Here is a 24169-nt window from a genome sequence, read left to right as displayed (position 1 = left end):
ATTTTTATAGCTACATGTAAAGGCTGCTTATAAACTACAATTTTGTATACGGTGAGAAGGCAGCATGCAGATCTAATTTGGGAGAGTCTATATACAAAGGAAGAAGCAGAGGTTTCTTTGCCTTGGGGAGATGGCTGTTTCTTCCTAGCTGAACTTCAGTAAACTTGGTCTATTAACATGATTTTCTCTGCAGGACTGTAGTGTTGGATAAGAAACACGAAGAGCTGAGGCAGAGGTGGGACTATCAAAGAGACATTTGCTGTATTTTATGTAATTTCACTGCAGACTTTACCAACCGCCTCCCAGATCAGCGGTTATTTGCTGGTTGATTTCTCGTAGGCAGTGCTGTGGAAGTAAGAAACTGCGCAGCTCCTACACAAGCCCCCAGATCCACTCAAGGAGCGGTGTCCTTTTCTGCCAGCCCTTAGGCGTGAGGCATGAAGGGCAGGTCTGTGATGCAGAAAGATATAAAATTGCCCCAGGTAGCTTTGTTGCTGGAAATCCTTACTCCTGCAGCTACTTAGGTTCAGGCAAATTAATTTAACCCACCAGGACTGAGCAACTAGCCTTGGAATGGAGAGTCTCTGCTACAGATTTGCTCTACTCCAAATCATTTGTGGATGGGAATATCCTTTCTGTCTCCCAGGAAATGTCAGTCTCTCATGGCCTTTTCTTCAGCTGGCCGTATTGCTACCTGGGATTTTCATGTGTGTTTCCAGCAGCCAAATCTGCAGCCGTTCCCTTTCTGTTTGACAGAAATCTGGCTGTTTCAGAGCTAGAGATGAGCTGGGAATTTTCCAGACACACGTTTGTTTAAGAGAAGTTTGAGCAGTGAACTCCTCTTTTGACCCAACACAACTTGGTTCAGCCTCAAGGGACTGGTGCTGCCAGTTTGACTCTGCGTCCTTTAGAGAGATAATGAACTGGCCCTTGTCACACAGTTTGGAGAAAGCATCTTGGTGGCATGGGGCTAATAGTCACAAGTCTTTTAATCTTAAGGGTGTAACTCTTAAGCTATAGCATAACTTCCCTTTACCCCCCAGCTTTAAAAGACTGAACTCTTGTTATGCAATGTTATCCCCCATGTTTTCTTACTCACCAGGTTGCTATCATGTAGAGCACTCGCTGACGGGGACCTGAGCTTTTTTTTTTAATGGTTCTTTTTACACTGTATAAATGGCTTTAATTTTTGCTGTTCTCTTCCTCTGCTCTGTAGTTAGAACCCTGCTGCTTCTCTCTCATGTTGTTGTATCAGGCCCCTTGTTTGCAAGGTCTGGGATGTGTACTAGAAGGGAGACCCAGTGGTGTGATGTTGGCAAGAAGACCTGGGAGGGCAGGAGGAGAGTGGCGATTTCTCTGAGAGGGGACCGAAAGGACTCAGGCTGTAGTTTCAGAAACTGGAACCTAAAATTCAAGTGGCAAACAGGGATACTTGCTTGTGTTTCTGTTAGGGCAAATTCCTGTGGTGCCAAGACAGGTTTTCTGCAACTCGGATTAAAAAGGAGGCTGCAGCTCACGCGCACGTGTGTTTGTGTGCGCGCGCACACTTACATGCTTATCTGCAGATCTGAGCTTTCTAAACTTGTCTGTGCTCTAATTGCAGAGTGTAGACTCTGCGCGCAGAACAACCCAGCCTGAAGTGATAATCCCAGGCTCAGCCCCGAGAGAATGCCTGGCACTACTCTGGCCTGATTTTCTTAATGGCTCTGCAACTTGCCACTGGTTTGTAGGTGGTTTAAATTGTTATCTCTGAGCAACTTGCCCAGCTCGGGCAGAGCACTTAGGATCTCCGGTCTTCTAAGAATACCTGTATGTTGTGATTTATTTATTAATTTTTTAAAACTTCTTCCTCCCTCCCCATGTTAGGCCTAATTTGGGCTTGTATCAGCTCAACAGACTCGCTGAAAAGGAGTACAAGCCCAGCCTGCACTCCCTGCTGACACATGGAGAGGGGAGTGGGAGACCTTGACCTCCAGCTGCCCCTCCTGCCTCCTCTGAGCAGCCTTTCCTTGCCCCCACCACTGCATGATCTATATCCCTGCAATCCCCTCCTCTTGCACTGGAGAATTTGTATTTTTCCTCAGCTAATAACCTGTGTCTGATTTAGCTTCCAGGCGGACCGCCCTGCATTAAATGTCGTCATTTTCCCTCTGCTTCATGAGGACTTGACAGAGGTCATCAGAGATGTCCCCATGCGGCACTTGGATGAAATTACCTTGTTTAAAAGCAGAGTGGCCGAGGAACCTCCCAACTTGTGGTGGTGACTGTCACAGCATGGAAAGGACAGTCAGCGTGAGCACACAAATAGCTTCTTGTTGGCCTGGATTCCCCATCTTCAGCTCCTGGCCACCTCACTGGATGCTGTACAATCATTTTAGATAGGTGCAATTGCAAATTAAAAACAGCTGGTCCTCTGCAGTGGGGAAACATCTATTGGATATTGCTTGCATCTGAAAATCCTGTCTCAAAGGCTTCTGGAATCTGATGAGTATTTCCTTGTGGTTAATATGAATTGTTTTGTTATTTTACTGAAGTTAACGGTAAGAGAAACTGACTTAACGATGCTCTTTCCCCTGTGTCGCCTGGTGTATTTCCTAAGGGCCCCTGTGTACTTTGGCAGTGTGCTTTGTGATATTGGTGGAAATCATTCTTTGCTTCTGTCTATTTTTGGCAAAGTAGAAAGCCTAAGCCAGCTAAGAGGCACAAAAATGTGTTGCTCAGTTGAAGTGCATCGCATCTTTTCTATGTTACAAATACTCATTTGTAGTCACACACATGCAATCACAGATATTTAAAGAATTTTTTTTTTTTAATTGAGAAGTACCACAAGGACTCTTTTTTATTTTTGAATAACAAATTAAGGTCATTAGCACCTCGACCATGGTATGTTCTTGCTGATGCTGTTTCCATCAGTCTGGTGGAATAATTTCTCAGCTCTTTTGGAAATCCTTGTCCTAGGGTGGATGGTGCCTATAGTGAATAAGTTGAGGCTCAGATCTGATTTAAATGCAGTCTGTCTTGCAGTGTAGATGGGAATGCAGTGTTCCAGTTCTGTCCTTAGATCCCATGCCTTGAGCTCATGCTAATTTTAGAGATGTTATGAAGTATTTTCACAGTGTGATTTCAGTCAGCTTCTCTGCTCCACAGAACTTCCTCAGGCATCAGTAGTGGTCTGGATCACTTTCATATTGCCTTATTTACTGAGCACTTTTGAAAGCATCAGACAGCTGTACCAAAAGCCAAGTTACAAATTCCTGGAGCTACATTTCTGGGTGGCAGTCGGATTTCCCTTCTGCTGGAGTATTTTGTGGTAGCACACTGGGTCTGTCTTCTGCAAAACAGCTATCAGCCAGGGCTGTCTAACTTCTCCACCTAAACAATCCCTAAAGTGTTGAGCAGTGCTTTTCTGGGGAGGCCCAGTGTTGTCCAAAGATGATGTCCCCATCTCCTTGTTGGCATTTTCTACACAAGATGCTATCTCCCAAACAGTGTTCTGCCATCAGTGCTTCATAGGAAGCCTGGACTGATGGGATGGATTTGAGAGCAAAACGCATCTCTCAGCTTTGGAGGACTTTTCCTCTTTACTTTCCCATCAGTCAGGTGTGAACCTGCCTCGAAATCTGTCTTGCAGGTGTAAATCTTGAGCCAGACTGTGGTAACCCTTGTGCTCCGATAGGTTATGGTGTTAACGGGCAGGTTAATGTTAGCCTTCTACTAGCACAGGTCTGTGCATTGCTAAAACTAACTCCTGCATGTGTTTGCTGTCTGCCCTGAGTTTCTCTCCCTTCCCTGCTCAGGACAGGGTGCCAGCAGCGGTCTCTGGTTTGCGGCTGGTAACAAGGTGGTGAGGCCAGCTCGTGCTCCTGTGGGAATGGCTGCAGCTGATCTTCAATCACCTCTGAAGTATTTGACACTCTGCCTCAGGTTAGACACCGTGCGGGTGAGCGCAAGGAGCTGGTGCCCTGTTCTTGGCATCCTGCCACTGTTTTCTCTCCCACTCTCCCAACGAGGTCGTTCTTTCTACCTCTTGTCATATTACTTGCCTGTTTGAATCCCTCTCTCCCTCTCCAACAGCTTTCTTCTCTCCTTCTCCCTCACTGCAGTGAATCGGATGTACTTTCTGGCAGGAACACGAGCCACTGCTCTGTCCAGTTCTGGCCACTTCAGCTCTGCCTAGTTTTTGTCCGGGTTTCTTTCCTGGAATAAATAGCAAGGGTTAGGCAGCGAGTGTTTGCAAAGCTGCTTTCTCCTCCTTGTGCTTCTAGCCTCAGGGCAGGGTAGAGGGAAGGCTGAGGGTAGGGAGCCAGCTCTCTGATGCCTAAGGGGACCTCTTTGGTCCTGTGGAGGAATCGCAGTGTTTGGTACATCCTACAGGAGCGAGGCCATTGCCATCCTCAGCAGGGATTTCCCCTCCGCATACATGCTGTGGCACTGGCAAGAGTTTGGCAAAACCGCCAGCTCGCCTGTTCCTGTCCTGCTGGAAGACTCAAAAAACGCCTGTTGCTTAATGGTGGTGTTAACCCCTTGGTCTTGGGGGTTAGAGTAACCTGATGAAACATGCTGTACCTTTTGCTTGGCAAAGCGATACCCATCTGCCTCATGTCTTGCTAGATGGGGGCAGGCAATCAGACATGTTTTATAAGGCCATTATTCTGTTGCCTGGAGTATGATGTTTAGACATCTGTATTCATGCGAGCAGGTCAGAAGTCCTGATGCAAACGCTGCCAGTTATAATCGGGGCTAGGAAAAGTCACCTACAGGCAATAAAGATAGCACCACAAATAGTGATAAAGAGCTAAAAACTCCTTCCACCCCCGACTCCCCAACTCTGGGCCAATGCTCGATATCTCTACTACAAATCCTCTTATGGTGAGTGAGAATTTCCGCTGCTTCTGCACTCCAGGCAGGATTCACCAGATGTTAATAATGTGCTTATTTTCTCTAAGTGCTATTTTGGCATCGGTGTTAATTACAATTTATATTCTGCAACATTTACACTGGGAAAAGAACCCACCCTAATAGTCCCCAATTGGCAGAGCCGGGCTATTAAACATAGCACCATATGTTCTGAGCAGAGCAATATATGGGACTCGGAGCCCACTCAGCGCTGAGACTCTGGCGTACAGCGTTAGAGGAGGAGAGGAGAACGGAGAGATGGGTGTTTTGTTCCTAGCTTTTATTTAATATGAGATTCCCCCTCCTTTTCTCTCGTCTCTATCCCCTCCCTCCAGAAATCTCCCTCCCGCTATCTGTGAGCATCTAATGAGGTGATCTCCGAGCCTGCTGATGCCACTGTCCATAGTCTAAAATAAATGAATTCAATTACAGAAGGTGCCCTTCTTGCAGGGAGTGCCTCTGCAGGATTCCCAGTCCCTGCTGGCGTGTTTCTTGCTGCGCTCCAAATCAGACCTCTGATCTTTGGGGACTGCGGAAGAAATCTTGGCTTTGACCACCAACGAAGTGTCTGGGCTTCTTTGGGAGAAGGATAGTCTGGGACAAGTGCCATTAGCCTGTAAAATCAGAAGTTGTTTGCTGCTCTGCTAGTCTTGTTTAGCAAAGTAGCATTTGGTTCCTGCAGGCTGGGAGAGTCTAGACCTGAACAGTGACAGTGGTTTTGGTTGGGGGAATTGGGTAGGGCCAAGTCATCGGTGTTTCGGTAGGTTTCTTAGAAGGACTGTGGGTTAAAGGACTGCTTCCTCAGCCGTTTTACAAAGCTGATTTCATGGTCGCTTTAGAAAACGGGCAGCGTATCCACTGCTCAGTTGGGAAAGGGGGCTGTGTGGCAACTGCCTCTTCCTTCAGGAGAGCTTGGACTGCAGTCGCTCCTCTGTTGGGGAGGTGGTTCGGCAGGAGGAGAAGAGATGGGAGTGAAAGGAGGCAGGGCAGGACCGCGTCACGGAGCTCCAACTGGAAGCCAGACCCACACCGTGAGACTTGGCCTCAATTTCCCCACTTGTGAAAGGGGAGGGCTCACCCGCCTCGTGCGAGGGAGCTTGCAGGGGTGCAAAACGCTTTCCCCTCCAGACGAGGGGGTGCTGCCTTGGGAGGAGAGGGCAGGGCTGGGGTTGCTAATGCGGGCTGACGGGTAGCAGAGCAGCGACCCTGCTCGCTTTAATTCGCATGACTACCTCCTCCTCTGCTGAGGCGTGTGAGACTGCCAGGGGAGCAGAGCAGGATCTGTCCCTTCGCCGCGCTGATCTTCAGAGGCATGAAAGTCCTGGGGCGACGTACTGTGCGTTGTGAGGTGCTGGGTACTTTGTCCCAGCAGCCCTTTTTTAGGATGGGGTATCCCCCCACAGCTGCAGAAATGTGGGACTTTCCCATTTGCAGAGTTAATTGGTGCAGAAGGGTTATTTTGTCTGTTTAAGTGAGATGCGATCCCCCCTTGGCTGGTCCCAGCAGAGAGTGTCCATCCAAAGCTTCTCTTCCCTATCTGCAGGGAGACCTGTGCAGGGAACCACGCGAGCCATGCTGGGTATTGCAGAGGCAAAGCTCCTTCCACTGCAGCTCTCCTGCCTCTTTGATTAGATGCGCAGGCAGCCGGGGTACTCTAGCAGGAGAATCATTTCCATAGAAACCAATTGGGATGTTGTACGGGGAATAATGATTAATAGTGAAGAGATGTTGCCTCGGGCCCTTTTCATTTTTTAGGGGGCAGCGAGGGACAAACCGGAGCACAGGTGGGGGGACAGGCAGGCTCGAAAACTAATGGAAACCATCCCTTCCATTAATTTCCAGGGCAGCGTCCCCTCTTTTCCCCTTACCCTGCCCCCCACTGCTGCTTCCCAGCTTTCGTCAAATTTTCAAAATGGCTAACCTGGTTAGAAATAATCATAATAATAAAAAAGGATGGATGAGGTCTGACTACTAACATTGTTGCTGTTAGCAGCAGGATTTCAGCCATAAAACATGAAGCAAGGGAGGCATTGACCTTTCCGCTGTTTGAAATGAATGGAGACATCAATATCTATTGTTTTGTGGCATTGACCTCTGACGCTCTCGTTTCGCCCTCCCCTTTCTTTTTTTTTAATTTCCCCCTGACACTCGAGGAAAGGGGTCAGTTTGTACCATCTATTGATCCCGATCTTACTTGGTGATAGGGAAATAATTAGAATTTTAAAGATCTCTGCTGCACACTGGCAAAATACATACACAGACGCGCACGCTAAGCCCCCGCTTCCTGCGTTGCGTTCTCCCCCCTTCCTTGCAGAGATTCAAAGCTCTGAGATCTGAAGAAAGACAGATCAATATAGGTTTAATCGTGATGGGGTTTTTATTTCAGTTTTTTAAATGGTAAAGTGTAACGTTTTATGTTAATGTTGTCGGAGTCTGGCTGCCTGGTGCCTTGTTTTATTTATTGTTTTAAGTAGCCCCTTCTTTTGTGAACTTCATCTATGTACAGAGAATGTGAAATCAGGCATTGCTAATTAGCTGTATGACAATTAAGTAATGTAGCACAAAACCATTAGGACACTGGATTTGTTTTTGAAGTTTGTCCTTTGAAGTGGAAGCTGCAACTCCCTGCCCAAGGCTGCTGGGGAAAATGTTTTTCTATCAAAACTTTCTTTGAAAATGAAATGTCAGTGTAAGAGTCCCTATTTCTGTCGTCTCTCCCTATAAACAGCGGGTGGAAATTGTTTCTCATTGTAAAAACTGCTGGCATTGATAGAAAGGGGAATTCAGAAAAGCATTAAATGGGCAGTTGGTCTCCAAACACCCTCGGTTCTGGTAGAGATGTTACCAGAACTGCTTGTTTAGCTTGTTTAAAGAGAACGGTGCTGCTTTAGGAGAGAAGACCCAGGTCACAACCAACGCCCTGGAGATGGCAAAGGGAAGTGGCCTTCAGAACTGTGGGTTTGCCTCTGATGCCTCAAGTGCCATCAGGATGCGGCGCAGCCTGGTCGCAAATACCGACAAGCTCCTCGGTTCGGGCTCCTCCATCTGTGCGCTCGTTTGACACTTGTGTTTGCATCTGGCCCTTTGTTCTAGTAGTGAGTCGAATTCAGAATGTGCAACTTTCATGTATGCTGGTGGCATGTAAAACTTCAAATAAAGAGTGAAACTGATTTTGAACCAAGTCTCTCTCGTTGCCTCCTGCCTCTTCCCTTTAAAACCAAAGCCCAAAGCCATCCTCCTAGGAAGCACGCTTTGGTGTCGCATTTTAAATTCAAGCAACGTGAAGGGAGTTGCTGCGGTGAGGTGTGCGTGGGCAGGGCTGTGCCTGGGTGTAGCACCAGTCTGAACTGGGAGCTGTGGAAGTGTCACCCGCTGGGAGTGCTGGGGTGAGTGGTGCTGATGGGGTTTACAGCCTTGTTCCCCCAGGTCTGAGGTTTGTGGATGCTGCTCTGTGCACCTTGGTGCTTGTGGCGGTGGGCTCAGTTGCACGTTAAAGAAGGAGCTAGTTTGTGTTTAGGAAATGCTTTTCCTCCATGGATCTCCGAGCACTCAACTGCTGAGCTGGTTTGCTGTGGGACAAAACAACCGTTATCCCTGGGTAAGTGAACCAAAGTGACTTGCAGAAGGTCCGTTACTCTGAGAAACTCCAGGCTACAACCTACACCTTGCTCCGACCACTCCAACCCTCGGGCAGCAGTCTGGACCTGCGCTGCTTCTTTGCGTGAAGCCAAGAGCTGAAATCAAGGATCCGGTTAAATGTGAACTGGGGTGGCCAAAGTCCCATTAATGCCACCATGACTGCATGGACGTAGTTGAGTTGGGATGGCTGAGGCTGTGGGAAGGGGAAGCCGGTGTGGTGGAAGTGATGATGGAAACTGCAGGCATTAACCTACCCTGGCAGCAGCAGTTCTGCCCTTGCACCCCCTGGATCCTGGGGGCCTGCAGTGGTGGCTGAAAGTGTTATTGCCACCAAATACTGAAGAGGTGGGAGTGGGATGGATGTGCTGGACCACAGCCCTGTGCACGATACAGCTGGGGTAGTGCCAGCCTCTGGGCTTGCCTGCGCAGAAAGGCTGGTCAATGCTAAAGAAAATATACATCCTATTGAGCTGTCTCTTGTGTTGCTGTTTCTAGGGTACAGGATAGCGATACATGGGGAAACCTGGCTTCAGGTACTTGCAGCACCTACTTTGGATTAAAAAAATCCACAAAGCAAACGTGCAGGAGGTGCAGCTTGGTGGAAAATGGTGCAGCTCATGTACCCACATGCTTAAACGAACTCACCCCAGATAGACGAAGCAGTAGGACATCACTCAAAATTGATGTGTGATCAGTTTTTAAAGGTGAGTGCATCCGTGCAGGACTTGTGGTGGGACTGCAGGAGAGCATGTGTGCTGTGGTCTCTCCCCACAGTGATCCAAGGTACTGCACCAGGATTTATTTCCAAGGGGATCATGGGCTCTCTCCTCTGTTGTTTTTCTGTTCTGGCAGGTCTGCTCACCAGGGCATGGAGCGGAGACCCTCCCTTCACCCCTCCTGCACTTGTGTTTTAAGTTATGGATTTTATTGTTCCAATAACTTTTATCTAAATGTGTTTTTTGGGGGAGGGAGGAAAGAGATAAGGAGGGAGGAGGCTGAGGAAAGAATGTGCTTTTGGACTCTGCTAAGCCTCCAACTTATCTCCGGGGCTTGCCACGGGGTTTCAGCATTAACAATCCCAGAGGAGGACTTAAGGGGGAAATGGCTGAAAGGGTCGTGGTTGATACGATACCTTGGTGGGAGGAAACCCGGGGAAGGCCCGTGCAGAGCAACCCTCTCCCCTTTTGGTACTGATCTTGTGCCCTCTGCCAACTTGGCAGGGAGAGACATGACTCAGTTTCCAGAAGGGGGAACTGGAGCGGAGGTGTGAAAACTCTGAGGGCTGAAGAGCTCGGCTTGGTAGGGGGAGAGATCTGTGACTGCTTGGATGTCTCGATACGTTTCTGGGTTTGCCCTCACCTATACAGCCATTATTTGGGCAAATGGGGTATTGATCTCTGCGAGGGAGAGTCAGCAAGAGGCAATTCTGCTTGCTGTGGGTAAGGAGGAGGCTGGGCAAGTGCCTCAGACTAGATCATGGCAATCCAGGATGTGTTTAAAGAGAAGAAAAAAAAAAATTGGGAAGGCTACTGGCTTGTTCTGTGGGTTTTCTCTCTCCTTTCCTCCTTGTCTCCCAATGGGGATGGGTGACCACGGGGCTGGAGCCCTGCACCTCCAGAGATGCTCGATAGCCCCTGGGCTGTCAGAGACCTTTGGGCTCGTGGCAGTGTGTGGATGTGCAGAAGACAGTTCCCAGATCCTTGTCGTCCTCCAGACCCAGCTGTGTGAAGAGGGTGGGGTGGGACCTGCTGGTGGAGAACAAGGCTGTGCCTGCTTTTGCTTGCCGTGTGAATGGGAAAGGAGACCTTATACATGCAGGTCTGGGTCGTTAATTATTTCCCCCACCTGCCAAAGTGCCACGCAGTGGGGCAGTGGCTCTGCTCCCTTTTCCCACCTCTCTGCCTCTGTTTTCTGCCCAGCTGGCTTTTTGCTGCCTGGTTTAACTGGGCTTGCTGGGCAGCAAGTACCAGCCTGCTGGGAAAGCAGCAGGCTACCACTGACACCGCAGCTCTGCAGCCTGCGCGCGTTGGGCAGAGGAGGGTCGGCGTTGGGGGGGGGGTGATGCACTAAGGGTGTGAAGAAGGGCTGGGGATTCAGCGAGGAGGCAGGGGAGAAGCATCTTTAACAGTTATCTCTAGCTGTGGAAAGAAGCTGGCTGGTAATTTTAGTTTTAAGGGTTTGGGGAGGACATTTAAATGGACCAGATGATCCAGTTCTCTTCTGCCTGGAGATCTGGTCCTCCTCACTTTGCAGAGTCTCTTGCTGCTGGGTACCTGAGCACTGCAGGTCAAAATGGGAAGCGTGGATGAGCACTAATGCTGCTCTCTGGGCTGGTCCAGCTGATCTATTTTTCATAGCCCTTATCTCCCACCAGCTGCTCTTCAGCATTTGATGCGTCTTGGGTGACAGCACCTCGGGGGGGCTGGTCTGCAGGGTGCTGGCTGAAACACCTCCCAGCCCCTCACTCTCAGCCTACAGCAGTGAACGCTTGTTTTTCCATCTGCTGGGACCTTGTCCGGGAGGTCTCTAGGCCTGAGATGGGAGGAGGAGATGTCCTTTGGGTCTGTGCTCTGAGTGTGACTTCTCACTCCCTGGATCAATTTGGGAGCGGCTTGTGCATCGCTGGCTCCAGGATGGAGGCAAGGGAGAAGGGAGCATGGAGGAGAAAAGCCAAATAGCTCCATCTCCCAGAGGCTTTGTCTGTGGCCTCAGGATGCAGCTGACAATTTCCAAGGTGCTAATTTTGTGCTTGCTACTTCCCAAACCCTAGAGACAGCCTTTCCCCAGGGGCTGACAGGTGAGGCAGAGGTGGAGGACGCGTGCACGAGTGAGAACCTGCTTGTGAGCAACGTTCTGACCACAGGGATAGGTGGAAAATCTTGGGAGAGACCTGAAGGAGCGGAGAAATGGTGTTGTCAGGGCATGGACAAGCTGTAACCCTGGTTCAGTCCCCGTGATCCAGCCTTTTCTGTGCTGTCCCCGTGGGACACGTGACGGTTCTCGTGGTGGTGTGGACTGTCCCATCAAGCAGAGATTTGGAATGGGGTGGTCCTGTAGTGCTATCCTTCGGTGCTGGGGCTTTCTGGTTGGCATCAGAGTGGACTCCAGTGTCCCATTCCCATTTCACCGTGCTTGAATTTGCTTTCTGGTGTGGCGGTGAAGGCTTGCACGGAGAGGGAGAGCCACAGCGAGTGGAGAAGAGGAGGAAAAGGATGAGCTTTCTCTCTCCTATAAAGCACAAACGGATGGAGAAGTATTTCTGAACAAACAAGTCTCTCATCCCCGTCTCCTGGAAGCTGCATTATCAGAGTACCATCGCTGTCCTCTCTTCTCCTCCCCCCCGATGAATGGGAATTAAAAATACAACTAATAAAACCCTTCTACTTTCTCCAGGAGGAGGAAAAAAAAAAGCAAAAAAAAGCCTTGAAAATGCTAAAGGACATAAAGGGCATTCATGAAAGGGTTGGATGGTGGTTATTGCAGCAGGGGGAAAAACAACATTATTTCACTGTGCAGATAAAAGGAAGTGGAAAAGCAGCATATTTATAGCTAGGGAGCCTGGATTCCTTGTTAAGCCGCTATTATCAAATTAATGTCAAAATGCATCAAACAGGCACGAGTGTTCTGGGCCCCTTATGCAAAGTGCTTGCAAATTGGTTACAAATACATTTGTTTACAGGGTACGAGGCAGGAGCGAGCTAATTAGTCATTGTAGCAGGGTTGTTTTGTGTCTTTTTTTTTTTTTTAATTTTTTTGGCAATTACACAAACAAGCTGTTTTGAAGTATAAATACGCGCTGCGTTACAGCCCCTTTAAAAGGGAATCAAATAGAAATCGTGGGACGTGGAGGGCTTGACGTGAGCGGTGTGGAGCATCGTTGCCTCTCCTCCCTGGCCTCCGTGCGGACACAGCAGCCCTTGCTGGGAGCACGGCTCCGGGAAGCGGTGTGAAAACCCATCCGAGAGCATCGGGAGGAAAATATGTGGATGGAAGGGGAACGGCTGGTGGTTTTGGGTCCTCTGGGAGGGCTGATAGCTGCCCCTCGTGTGGGGCACGGTGCTGGGATGGGGATGGCTGTAGATGCTCCAACTTGTTGAGTACTTTGGATGCCACGAGGTTGCAGCCAACCTCGTGGCATCCAAAGTACTCAACTAGTTGGTGGTACCAGCACGGTTTCGAGGGATGCTTGGACTTAGAGAGCATCCTCTGGATGGGTGATGGCATCCACTTTGCATGAAGAAAGGAGTCCGGCGTGAGCTCCCCCAAGTGAACGTTGTCTTTGGGGCTTTAACCAAAGCACGGGCGGTGCCTCCCAAACCATGTGAAGCAGGAAAGCTTCTCTGATCCTCAGCGGTGGGAATGGCTGGGGAGGGGAAATTGGTTGAGGGGCCAACGGAAACTTCCCGCTGCCCCACATCTTAATGTGTCCCATTCTGGGAGTAAATCACACCTCTGCCACTCAGGGAAACTGCTAATCGAATCTGCTCTGGTGGGGAAGGATAAAGCTGTGGGGAGTTTACTACCATTATTATTATTTTTAATTTACTAGGAAAAAGAAAGGAGAGAGGAAGAAACGAGTTATTGCCCCTCTCGTGCTGGAGGACCTAGCGTTTCTTGGCAGAAGGTGTGCAAACAGCCCCGCGGCTGCTTCTCTGTTTGGATTCATTTCTGGTAAAACTGCCCTTCAGGCTGGAATAACCCTTCCGAGCAGGTCCTGCAATACCAGAGGTGCTGGGAACATTGAGTTTAATGCCGTCATAAAACCCTGCTGTGGTTTCCATTCCCTTGAGGGGGGCAGTGACCGTGCAGGACAGCTGTGCTCAGCACGGCTTTCATACCAGCGCTTCCCAGCCAGCAAAGCCCGGGGTGCATCAGCTCTTGCCACGGTGTGGATGGAGCTGGATGGCTTCCTGAGGTCCCTTCTGGGACTGGAGCTTTCTTCTCAGAAGCCCATGGGCTTAGTGCAGCTGAAGGGACACGAGCCCGGTTGAGCTCCACAAACCCCGTTTATGATGGTAGTTGATAGTCCCGAGTGTGGTGAAGAAGTATTTTGTGTCTCCAGCCTCCCAGCTCTTCCATGGTTTGCAGATGTTGGGTGCAGCACATCACCGAGCTCGTCTGGGTGGGAAGTGAGGACCACCGAGAGCAGTGGGAGAGGGCAGGGCTTTCACCAGCCTCCTGCAGAAGCTGTGATGTTTGCACCAGGTTTTATTCTTTTAAAACTCAGGGTAACGTTTCTCTGCACCTAGGACCTGCTTTTTTAGTGGTACCTTCAAACTCCAAATCTCTCATTACCGTTTTGTTTCTTGTCCCGTTGACTTTTGCAGGCTCATTTGCCATGGGGAGGGTGACCAACTCCGTCAGGATCAGGGTGTATGATTTTGAGGAATGTTCCTATTTCCAGCGTAATCCTACCCCTGCCCTACAAGCTCTGCAGGAGCACGGCTCAGCTGGTCAACAAATGTGTGAGCAGCCTATTGCAATCAGCCTTTAACTAAGCGCCCAGTTGTTTTAATCAGAATGTGTCGCTCTTCATTTATAGCAAGGTTAAGGCTCCGATTTGACTGTCATCTCCTGTTATTGTTGGTGACCATGTCAGGGGAAGGGATCCTGCTCTATTTTGAGCAGTTGGGTGTTTCACGCCTGCTTTTCTCATGCAGGGTTGTGCCAGCATCTTCTTGCTCTGACGGTCAGGAGCAGACCTCAAATTCCCACCTTCTTTAAGTTACGCTGGTTTGTACCCTTCCTCTTGGATCAGTGCTGACCTTCAGCTGGTTGAGGTCTGCTGTCCTTCTCAATATTTTACTCCCCTTGAAATATTTGCCTTTCAAATGAAGTTCCCCCAGTGCCTGGTCTAATGGCCCTGGTATTCCTCTGCCTTTACTGAAAACGCTTCTCAAATTTAAAATTGGATTTGCCTTTTCACCCATCGGTGGCTCTCAATCACCTCCTGATGTCCCAACACACCTGGGTCCATTCTTGCCTCACTACTTTCCATACAGGCTGCCTTCTTATACCCAAAATTTGTCCTTGCTGTATGCATCACCTTCCCCACGGTGCTGCCAGTGGGAACCTCCCTTCCATCGCGCTGCTCCTCAGGGCCACCCAGTTCCCAGGGGAAACCAGCTCCTCCCCGAGCCGCTGCGACAGGCGTTTCTTTTGCGCCAGGATTAGTTGTGATCCCAGGACTGATCTTCCCGTCTCAAAAAAGTCAGGTGATGCTGAGGAAATCCAATATGATCTTACTCTCTTTAGGTGTAGGTGACAAAATGTTGGTCCCACATATATTTTTGCTTTTCGCAACATCTCTCTAAATGGCTTTTAGAGCCTCAATTTACTGCTGATGTTGGCCTAGCGGTTTTTCATTTCTCCCTTGAGTTGCTTTCCCCTTTCCTAATGATGGGGACACCGTTTGCCCTCTTCCTGTGCTGGGACACCGCTCACATCTTGCTAACGCCGGCTATCCAAATCCTACGGTTCCTTGAACTGCCTCCTTTGACGTTCTGCGCTGGCGGTGGAGGTGGTTGGATCTTCTGCACATGTCCCTTACCAACCTTCTGGGTCCTTATCGCCTTCCCTGGGCTGCAAGATGCACGTAGTAAGGGCCAGCTCCTCCTGATGACCAACATGCAACTTGCAGCTCATCCCAGTGAGTGATGTGGAGATGGTGGTCACCAGATAACTCAGTGGAGCTGTGTTCGCTGGTGTGCTTACTACACGGACCCTGTGCTGGGTTAACCACAGGAATCCAGCTCCATTTACAGTCTTGGATTAAAAAAAGAAATCATCAAAGGACTTGAAGAGAGTTTTAAGGGTATGCAACTCGAAGGGCTTATAAGTTACAGCAGACCGGAGCGAAGGTGGCGTGGGCAGCCCTCCTCCCCTCTCGGCAGTAGGACGCAATTTCTCCTTGCATTGCCAGGAGCCGCTACTTTTTTAAGAAGACCAAGATGCTCAGGGTCTCCCCACTGCACTGGTCCTCTGGGAATGCCACGCGACTCCCAGTTTGCATTCTTTTGCCCTGCCTGCAGCCCTGCCGATGCCAGCATCGCCCAGTGCCTGGATCAGGCCAACTCAAGAACGATGAAGAGCCATGCGGTGGTGAGCCTGGTGTACTGGTGCTGGCTGGGGCAGCATGGAGAGCTGGGCTGGAGGGTTGTGCTGCGGTGCGTGGGGTGTCGCTTGGTCTCCTGGGTGCCGCGCTGCGCAGGTTTGGGCATTTACAAATGCGCTGTGGTGATGCTGATGGTGACGTTTCTTTGGTGACGAAGAGCATAAACCGCCTTGGGATCACAGACCACGGCCAAGTCAGTGCCTTCTGCTTTCAGGGCAAGACGCCGCCTTTGATGCGAACACCTCGCAAAACCTTGATTTACACTGAAATGAGCCAGTGGCTTTAACCTGGGGCTTCTGCGTTGGCATGTCGAAGGGTGCGTGTACACGCATGCAGGCGCTTTCCTGCCTCTGGGCAAGGATGAGAGAGCAAACGTGACAGATGTTAGTCACTGCTGGCGGTGGGGATGCTGCGGCGATGAGCACGCCAGGAGGACCTGAGCAGAATAGCAGCCGGGTAATGAGTGCAGGAGGAAGGATGGGAGTGGAGACAAGGGGAGAGCTTTTCAGAACGGATGAATTTTTGTTGCTTTCTGGTGAAACCTGCGGATTCCTTGGGATGGGGAAGGCTGGGAAGCGGCTCCAGGCAGCTGGCACCGCAGAGTGTGATGGTTTTGCCTTGGTGGGATGGGACGATGGGGCAGGGCACAGACCTGTGCTCGATTTTTCTTCTGCGCTGTTAATTAACGTAGCAAAGGTGAAGGCTTTCTCGGAGATACAGGCGCTGGCATTGTGTGAGAACAGATCAGTGTGGCAGTGACTTCCAGGCTGCCTCGTGAACTGAAAGCCTTCAGTTTCCAAACGTGCCCAAAATACACAAGGACCATACTTGGTGTGTCCTTGGATGTGTTCCTCGATGGCCTCCTCTCCCATGTCCGGAGGGGATGGCAGCGCTGCCCTTCGGTTCTCGCTCCTGTACCCACTGGAGAGCAGCAGGTTCCCGTAGGATTGAGTTGCCCAAGGTTTCTTAAACTCTTGCCACAAAGAGGGAAACATTACAGATGTCCAGTCCTTGTGCTTGTTGAGCAAATGGTCAAAGGATGAAGAGGTTTCCTCTAGGCTGAGGGCCTGGGCTTGGGTCCTGGCTGCTGTCTGCCCAAAAGTGGCAGGAAAGGTGTGGACATACGGAGACAGACACAACGCCGGGGCTGGGGGACAGCACGGGCACACGGAGGGCTTGAGGACATGCCGAGGGTTTGCTCGGCTCCGTTCACGGCCCGGAGCTGGTGGTTCCCGTATGGGGGCCACGGAGACGGCGATTACCCCGAACGTGGGAGCGATTGTCGGGTGGCGCGAAGCTCGGCCGATGCAGGGTGCCTGCTGCCTGTCTGATAAGGCTGCGAGCGCTGCTGGCAGTTAATATTAACCGAGCATCCTCTTCCTCTCCCCGGGGAGATTTGGGAGGGCTGGGGGGACCCACGTGGCCTCACGAGGGCTGAGCCGGGCTGGGGCAGCGGTGTGGCCTCTCCCGATAAGCCGCTCCGGTTTCTGCTCGTGCAGATTTACAGCCGGGGAGCGGGGCGGTGGGTGCCGCGCTTTTCGGTGCGGTGATTTATAGCGGCTCAGGGCGGCAGCTGCTTTCCTCTCCGGCAAGGTCTTGGCAATTGCACTGGGTTTTATGGCTGCTGTGACTAAGCCGTGGGCGAGTTAAAGGCTCAGCCAAGGTCACTGTGTGGTGGGACACAGGTGGGAGCAGGTCCCTTTCAGCTGTGGCTTGGAGAATATCCCCATCTCAGCCTGGGGAGGGCTGGGGCCGTTAACATCCCCATGGAGGGGGCTGCCTCGGCTCTGCCGCTGTGAAGGGCTGGTTTCACGGCAGCGGGGGTGATTTCAGCCCTCTGATCCCTGACCTTGCGTGCTGGAGCCTGCCGAAGGCACAAGTGAGATGAGTTTGAGGTTCTCAGCTCCCAGACCCATGTGGGAGGTGAGACCCCCACCACGAGCATCACTGGCCCCACTAAGCAATGCCTGCGCTGCCCAGTTGCTTTTCCGTGCGTCCCTTTGACGCAGACCGAGCAATGCCGGCAGGGATGAGCCGCAGCGTGCGAGGAGAGGGAGGATGATGAGGAAGGAAAGGTCAGATGCTATCGCTGTGCTCCCTCCCATGCGCCAGCTCCTGCTCGGGTGAGCTTCCCAGCTCTTCTGTTTTGTTTTAGAGGCAGCACGGGGGCCCCAGAGCCCTGGAAACTCTTTGCGCTCGGGGTTTTATTGGCATGTGGAAATAGTTTTGTCTGGTTTCAGATCTGGCTGATCACTAACCTTCCCGCTGCCCTCCCCCAGAAAAGGGCTGACAACCACGGGCGACTCAACTGTGCTCATCTTCCTCCCTCTTTCTTTTTTCTCCCCACATTGTTCTCCGAAATCCCAGCTGCTGTTTTTCTGCTCCCTCCCTTTCCTATCTTTGCACATCAGCTGGGATGGAAGTATCTGGTTTTTGTATAAAAGCTCTTTTTTTTTCATTTGTACTTCTCCCCCCATCCTGAGGGTCTTGGCCTCCACCCTGGGGTTGTGCAGGGACAGGAGCAAGAAGGCAGCTCTGGGCTCCCTTGCTGTCACCCCTGGGCTGGCAGTGGCAGAGGGGGAGCCTTGGCAGGGGCAAGGGCACCAGCATCCCCAGAGCCCTCTTTATTCCTTTCCAATGGAGAAGACTGGCAGATCCCGGCAACCAGAGCTGCCTCATTCCTCCCTTATTTATCGCTGGCAAAGCGCTGATGTGGGGCATTTCTGGCAAGCCGTCTCTCACGGGACGGGACGGGATGGGATGGGATGGAATGGGATGGGGCAGGTCTCCTCGTGGCCGTGGGTTGCTCTGTGATACACCGCGGGGTCCTTCCAGGACCGTGTATTTGTGTGCCAGTGCCTGGCTGCAGCTCCCGCGCTCAGCAGAAGAGCAGCCGGGTACCGGATCCCTCGGGACCCCCCGGCATCGATGGAAGCCTCCACCCTGGAGGGGTCTGCAGGGGGTACCCCAGCCCTGGGAAAGGGCTGAGCTGGGCTGCCCCCGGTTTAGGTGGTGAGGTGGTGGGGTGGATGCCAAGGTTGCTTCTGTGGTTGCTTTGGGTCTCGTCCTCAACCCTCTCCCCAGGCAGATGTCCCCACTACCGCAGCTTGTGACACGGCCTTGTCCTCGCTCCCGGGCAGCCTTCCCGGCGGCCAGCGTCCTTCGCAGAGCCAGCACCAGAGCAAAACAACCAACTCTGCAGGAGGGGTTCAGGTGAAGATGTTCAGACCCTGGGCTCTGTCTCCCCAGGTTGGTGTTGCAGCCCCGGTGCGTGCCAGGAACCTCTGCAGGTGCCATGGGAGCCTTGCAGGGAGGAAGAGGAGGAACGGTAGTTTTGGAGGAAAAGAGGTGGATCACATTTGGGTAGTGGAGGAAGGAAGAGTTGGTTCAGTGGGAAGGACCCTGAGCAGGTGTGATCCACGCAAAATGGAGCTAGGAAGAATCTTTGGAAATGTTTATCTGTCATCTTGCTGTTGAGAAAGCCTCCTCCTGCCATCTGCCTGGAAGGTCCTGCCGAGCGCACGGTTTGACCACGTGCTTTGGACTTTCCTGCTTTGTCAGCAGTAGACATGTAGGACACGGAGCTCTGGCCATCCCCCTGGCGTGGTAGGACGTGATCTCAGGAGCTGGTGGCCATCGTACGGGATGACACACCAGGAAAGAGGGAGGCCCCTGATCATCCTGCAATGGGCTCCGGGAAGGAAGACTAGTGAGATAAATCCATGCCGATGCTTTCATCGTCCTCCAAAGAGTACCCTGCAAAAGGGGATGCAGCCCAGACAGTGGACAGCAAGACCGAGCAAGCACTGGAGAGGCATGACCCACTTGATGCGTAAAGAGATGTTCGGTGTGAGCTGCTCAGGGTGTCCCAATGTACCCATCCACCCTTCCTGGCTGCTGGCTCTCCTTCCCATTGCCCAATGGCTTTTTCCACCTCCAGTCTTCCCACCCGGCCCACGAAGACGCCTGGGCAGCCTCAGAAGGGAGGAGGAAACTTTCCCGGACTCCCAACCTCAGCCCCGGGATCGTTCCCTGTGCCCAAGCCTCTGCCCGTGTCTCCCCCCCTGCCAGGGACGCTGCCTGCCGCTCCTGCCTGCTTACTGCCACCCCTGCCAGTTTGCGGTGTGTAATAAATTGCTTCCTCATCAAATTTGGGCAAAATCATGGGGATTAACTCACCAGGACCATCTGTCTGGGCTGTCCCAGCTGAGGTGGAGGTGGCTGCAGGCTGAGGATCGCTTGCCTGAATGTTCTGGGAGCTGACAGGAGCCAGGTGAGGGTGAGGAGCAAGAAGTGGAGGAAGGCAGCGTGTGACACCAGCGAGCAAGTCCCTTCTAGGCAGTGGGGAAAAATCTCCTGTGGACTTCGTTCTCCTTTGGGTGGGCTCTGGCAGCCCAGAAAGCAGCTTAGATTGGTCTGGTACCTCCTTCTTCCCAGTATGCCTCTCCACGGGACTGTGCCTCCGAGTTAGCGTCTCCCTGGGTGATCGCTCTTTTTTTCTTTTTTCAAAAATAATTTTAACTGCATGATGAGCAATTCAAGGGAAAATAGAAGAAATGCTTATTATTGCTGAGGTTCTCAACCCAGCCTGAGGAGACGTGTTCCTTTTGTGCAACGAAACATCCGTCAGGGAAGTCATGCAAATTCTTTTCTCTTTTCTTCTTTTTACCTCTTTCATTGATCTGGAGCCTGTAGCAGTTGGCTCAGGGAAAGAGAGGTTTGTTAATTCAGGAGTCTTGCAAAGCCTTGGTTGGTGGAGGACGCTTGCTAAAGATCCTGGCTCGGGGCGATCCTTTGAGGGGGACGGTGGCAGCGTGGGCTGGGACACCAGCCCTCCGAAGGAACTGGGACACCAGCCCTCCGAAGGAACTGGGAGAGGTGTTTGCTCTGGTCCCTGGGCACCGTGTGGTGCCCGGAGCGGCTCTGGGAAGGCAGGAAAGCCGTCGCCAGCTCTGCCAAAGCTGTTCTCCACCGTAAAAAGGGACAAGGACCCTTGGTCACGCTGCTGGGACAGTCACCACCAGCTCCGCGTTCCTGGGTTGCTAGCCCTGAGGAGCCAGCAAATGTGAGTTAAACCCTTAAAATCACAAGCTGGGCTTAAAAAAATCCAACTATGAGATTGTTTTCATTTTTATTGTTATTATTAGACTCTTCAGGACGTCTGGGTGTTTTCAGGAGTCACCTGACAAGTTTTTCTCTGCAGCTGGGAGTTTTAAGGTCCTGTAGCTTGCAGTGGGGTGGGTTATTGCTGTTTCTTGTTAGAGAGAGGTGACTCCAGCCTGACCACGGCTGTGTCTTGGGGAAGGAGGCAGGCTGCCTTGCGTGGTTTGAGTCTTCTTCACCAGTCTGTTCTTCTGGGAAGAAAAAGTAGACAGAGCTGCCTGGGCAAGAGCCAGAAGCCGGTGCTGTTGCTGCTGTGGAGGATCTTCTGCCCTGGTCAAGGGGAAGAGCCAAACCTCCCCGGGAGCAGGAGCGGGTCCAGCAGCCAGAGCCCGAGGAGCCACAGCATGAGGTTGTTGCTGCTCTCATTCACTGCATCCCTGCGACGCCGCTTCTCTTCTTTTCTGCTGGAAGCATTGCTTTGTCCTTCAAGAAAATTTCTTTTTTGCTTCAGTTGAGTATATTGGGGTTTTTTCCCCCCAAAGCCCGTCTCTCTGTGTCTCTGCAGGCCAGCTCTGGTCTGTGTGCGGCAGGCAGGGAGCAAGCCCTCGGGCTGAAGACTCCGGATGAGTTAAGACAAGTGTGGGTGTCCCCACCACGTGGGCTTGTGTGGCTGTAGAAAAGCCACCGAGCAGTCCTGCTGCTGAGCGAACCAGGGAGACACCTCATTAAAACAATTTTGAAGATATTCATCCAAACAGAAATGTGAATTTATGTTGCTCCAGCTGTCTTTCCCTCGGCGTTCTCTTCTATGAATCTCCCAGCAGATGAATTTGCTGGTAGGAAACAGAAAACCCGGGGATGTCCAGGGGCTCTTGGTTGGAGCTGGGTGGTGGAAACCCAACAATCCGGTGCCTCTTCTGCATCCATCCGCTCGCTTCTGCATCGCCTCCGGCTGCGGGGCCCGTTGCAGCTTTGGGTATTTCTTGCGCTACAAATGCTTAAATAATCATAACAACACCGTGTCTTCCCGAGCCGTGGACTCATCCTGACGATGATTTTTCCTGTCGTTTCAGGTATTGCCTCCTTTCCCCAGGCTTTTCCTCAGCCCAGCAACGACTTGTCTGAATAATTCAACTAAAAATTCAGGATCGCAAATAAATACGGGATAATTGCTAACAGCTCGCAGACAATCCGCTGCCAGAGGAAGGCTAAACTCCTGGTGAATTATTTATCCGCTATGAATTATTCGCTCGGCCCTGTTACGGAAGAAAAGCTCCTTCCCAACCTTTGCCTGCCAAATGGCCTGGCTGGGGGGTGACTCTCCTGGTGCTGACTCAGTTCTTTCCCCACGGCTCCCGGCTCCTGCTGCCTGCGGCTCCCGTTGCCTGCAGCTCCCGTTGCCTGCACCTCTCGGGGCTTGTCGGGATCTGAGCCCTCTTTTTCAGCCGTGCTGGAGCGATGCCGCTTCCCTGTGGTGTGGCCAAGCCCTGGCATGAATCCCATCAGGAGGTGAAGGCATTTTTCTGATGGGGTCTTGCACCCTGTGCAGGCAGGAGTCCCTCTGAAGCAGCTTGCCTGCCGGATCGGTGTTCCCATTACACTCCCTGCCTGCAGACTTTGCCTGCGCCTTAGGGAGAAGGTCTGGAAATTAGCAAGTCCTTGGGGAAAAAGGCAGCTGGGCTCCAGAGCGCTGCAGCCCATGGCTGAGGTGGACCCCGTCCTCCGGTGGTAGCATCAAGGAGGTGCTCATCTCTGTGTCTGGGGTCACATACGGTGCCACTAAGTGTTTTCGGCACGTGGAGAAGCTCTGAGCAAGTTTCTTTCTTTCGGGGGGCAATTTGGGGGTACCCCAAGGCAGCTCCAGCCACACCGCTGGGTGCCTGGGTGTCTCCTAAAGCTCCGGGTCACACTTGCATCCTTCAGGGCAGGTACGAGGGTCGTACTCCCAAACCATCCTCTGGCCGCTGAAATACATCTCTCCACGGCAATCACACGCTGCCTTACGATGGAAGCCTGAGTGGCTCTAGTTGGGGGAGATGGAAAGGGCTCCCTGGGGGCTCTTCCCACCTATGAGCCCTGGAAAGAGGAGCCGGTGCGGGGATGGAGTCGGGGATGGAGTCAGAACAGGGATGTGGGCTGGAGGTTTCCTGCAGGATGCTCGCTCGCTTAAATGCGGTAACACTGTGAAACAGTCCGTGGTGATGCCTCTCAGCCTGCTCCGGAGCAAGTGCCTCCGGGATGAACCAGGCGCCTGGGAGCTCTCTCCTGGCCATGGGTGATGGGCTCTGTGGAGCAGGACTCACGGGCATCCCGCTGCTCATTCCTTCCTCCGGGAACACAGCTAGAAATTGTCCTCAGAGGTGAGGAGCCGCCCACCTGGGCTCATCAATCTCCATTTGCATCCAAAAGAAGAAAAAAAAAAGATTTAAGAGAAAGATCAATATTCAAAGAGCCTTTTTTTTTTTTTTTTACATGCTCCTCTGGGGTTAGGAAACTCGAGGCAGGTACTGGGAATAAATCCTCCTAGCTACCTTGATGTAAATCAGGAGGAGGAAGATGGATTTATGGGAGTCGTGTCTGATTTACGCTCCTGTGTCTGGTCCCTGCAGGTCGGTGCGTGCCCCTGGGAAGGCGAAGATCCGGATGGGGACCGGAGCTGCCGCCGCTCCTTCCACCACCAGTCCCCCGCACCGGCATCCTGCTACAGCCGAGGTGGGACTGGGACCGGTGTGCTGTGTCCGGGTGAATTTTCTTTGCTTTTTAAGCCCAGTTCAGGGAATGGAGGTATTTTTGCTTTGCCTCTTTCTGCTGGTCTTCAGCAAAGCACGTCCGCTCGGGCACCAGTCCCAAAGCGTAGCGATGCCCTGCTGGGGGCTGACTTTCTGACTTGGTGGAGAAAAAGGCTTTCGAGTCTCTCCCAGTGATGCTCTCCCCCTCCATCCCTCCTTCTCTCCCATCCCAAGAGCCGGTGAGGACTTATGCCGGCAGAGTAGGTGTCTCCATGGAAGAAGGGGAGACTCTTCCTTGGGAAAGTTCTTCTCCGAGGAATTTGAAAGGCCCCCGAGGGGGTGGCGATGGGGGGGCTTTATCCAACTCTGGGGCTCCCCTTACCAAACCATCCCGGGTTCCCGGCCGTGGCGGGGCTGGGGAGCTCTTGTTATTCCTCTCATGTAGCAGGAAGGATTTCTGCGAGTGCCATAAACCTGTCACGTGGGCAGAGCCTGGGTGAGCTCTAATTGCTTCTATTTGCATAATGAGGCGAGGCTCAGCATCCTGCTGATATCTGAAAGAAGAAAATCAAAATCAGCTCTAGATAAACAACTCCCCCCCCCTCCTAATTTGCACATTTTCTCCCTTAATGCAGGTTTTTCAGCTCTTTGGTCTTCTCGGGAGCACCGGGACCCCCCCAGGACCCCT

General features: G+C 51.9%; 1 protein-coding gene across 3 annotated transcripts in view; it reads left to right on the top strand.

The window, feature by feature from the left end:
* The window catches only part of FBXL18 (F-box and leucine rich repeat protein 18), a 40123-nt gene extending 16699 nt beyond the window's left edge, over nt 1–23424 (top strand). The window contains exons 5-6 of one of the 3 annotated variants that reach the window (XR_007504539.1): nt 21826–21971; nt 23362–23424. Coding sequence is in view for 2 of the 3 variants with exons in the window: in XM_049791291.1 (XP_049647248.1) it covers nt 2108–2264 (157 nt within the window). In the remaining variant the exon portion in view is untranslated. Of the gene's footprint in view, nt 1–2107; nt 8074–21825; nt 22020–23361 lie in introns of those variants that run through there. The other 2 variants (XM_049791292.1, XM_049791291.1) reach the window with 2 other exon arrangements.
* The last annotated feature ends 745 nt before the right edge of the window (nt 23425–24169 follow it).

Source organism: Accipiter gentilis, chromosome 33, assembly GCF_929443795.1.
Source record: "Accipiter gentilis chromosome 33, bAccGen1.1, whole genome shotgun sequence".
Lineage (NCBI taxonomy): Eukaryota > Metazoa > Chordata > Aves > Accipitriformes > Accipitridae > Astur > Astur gentilis.
This window is presented reverse-complemented; position numbering and strand designations above follow the sequence as displayed.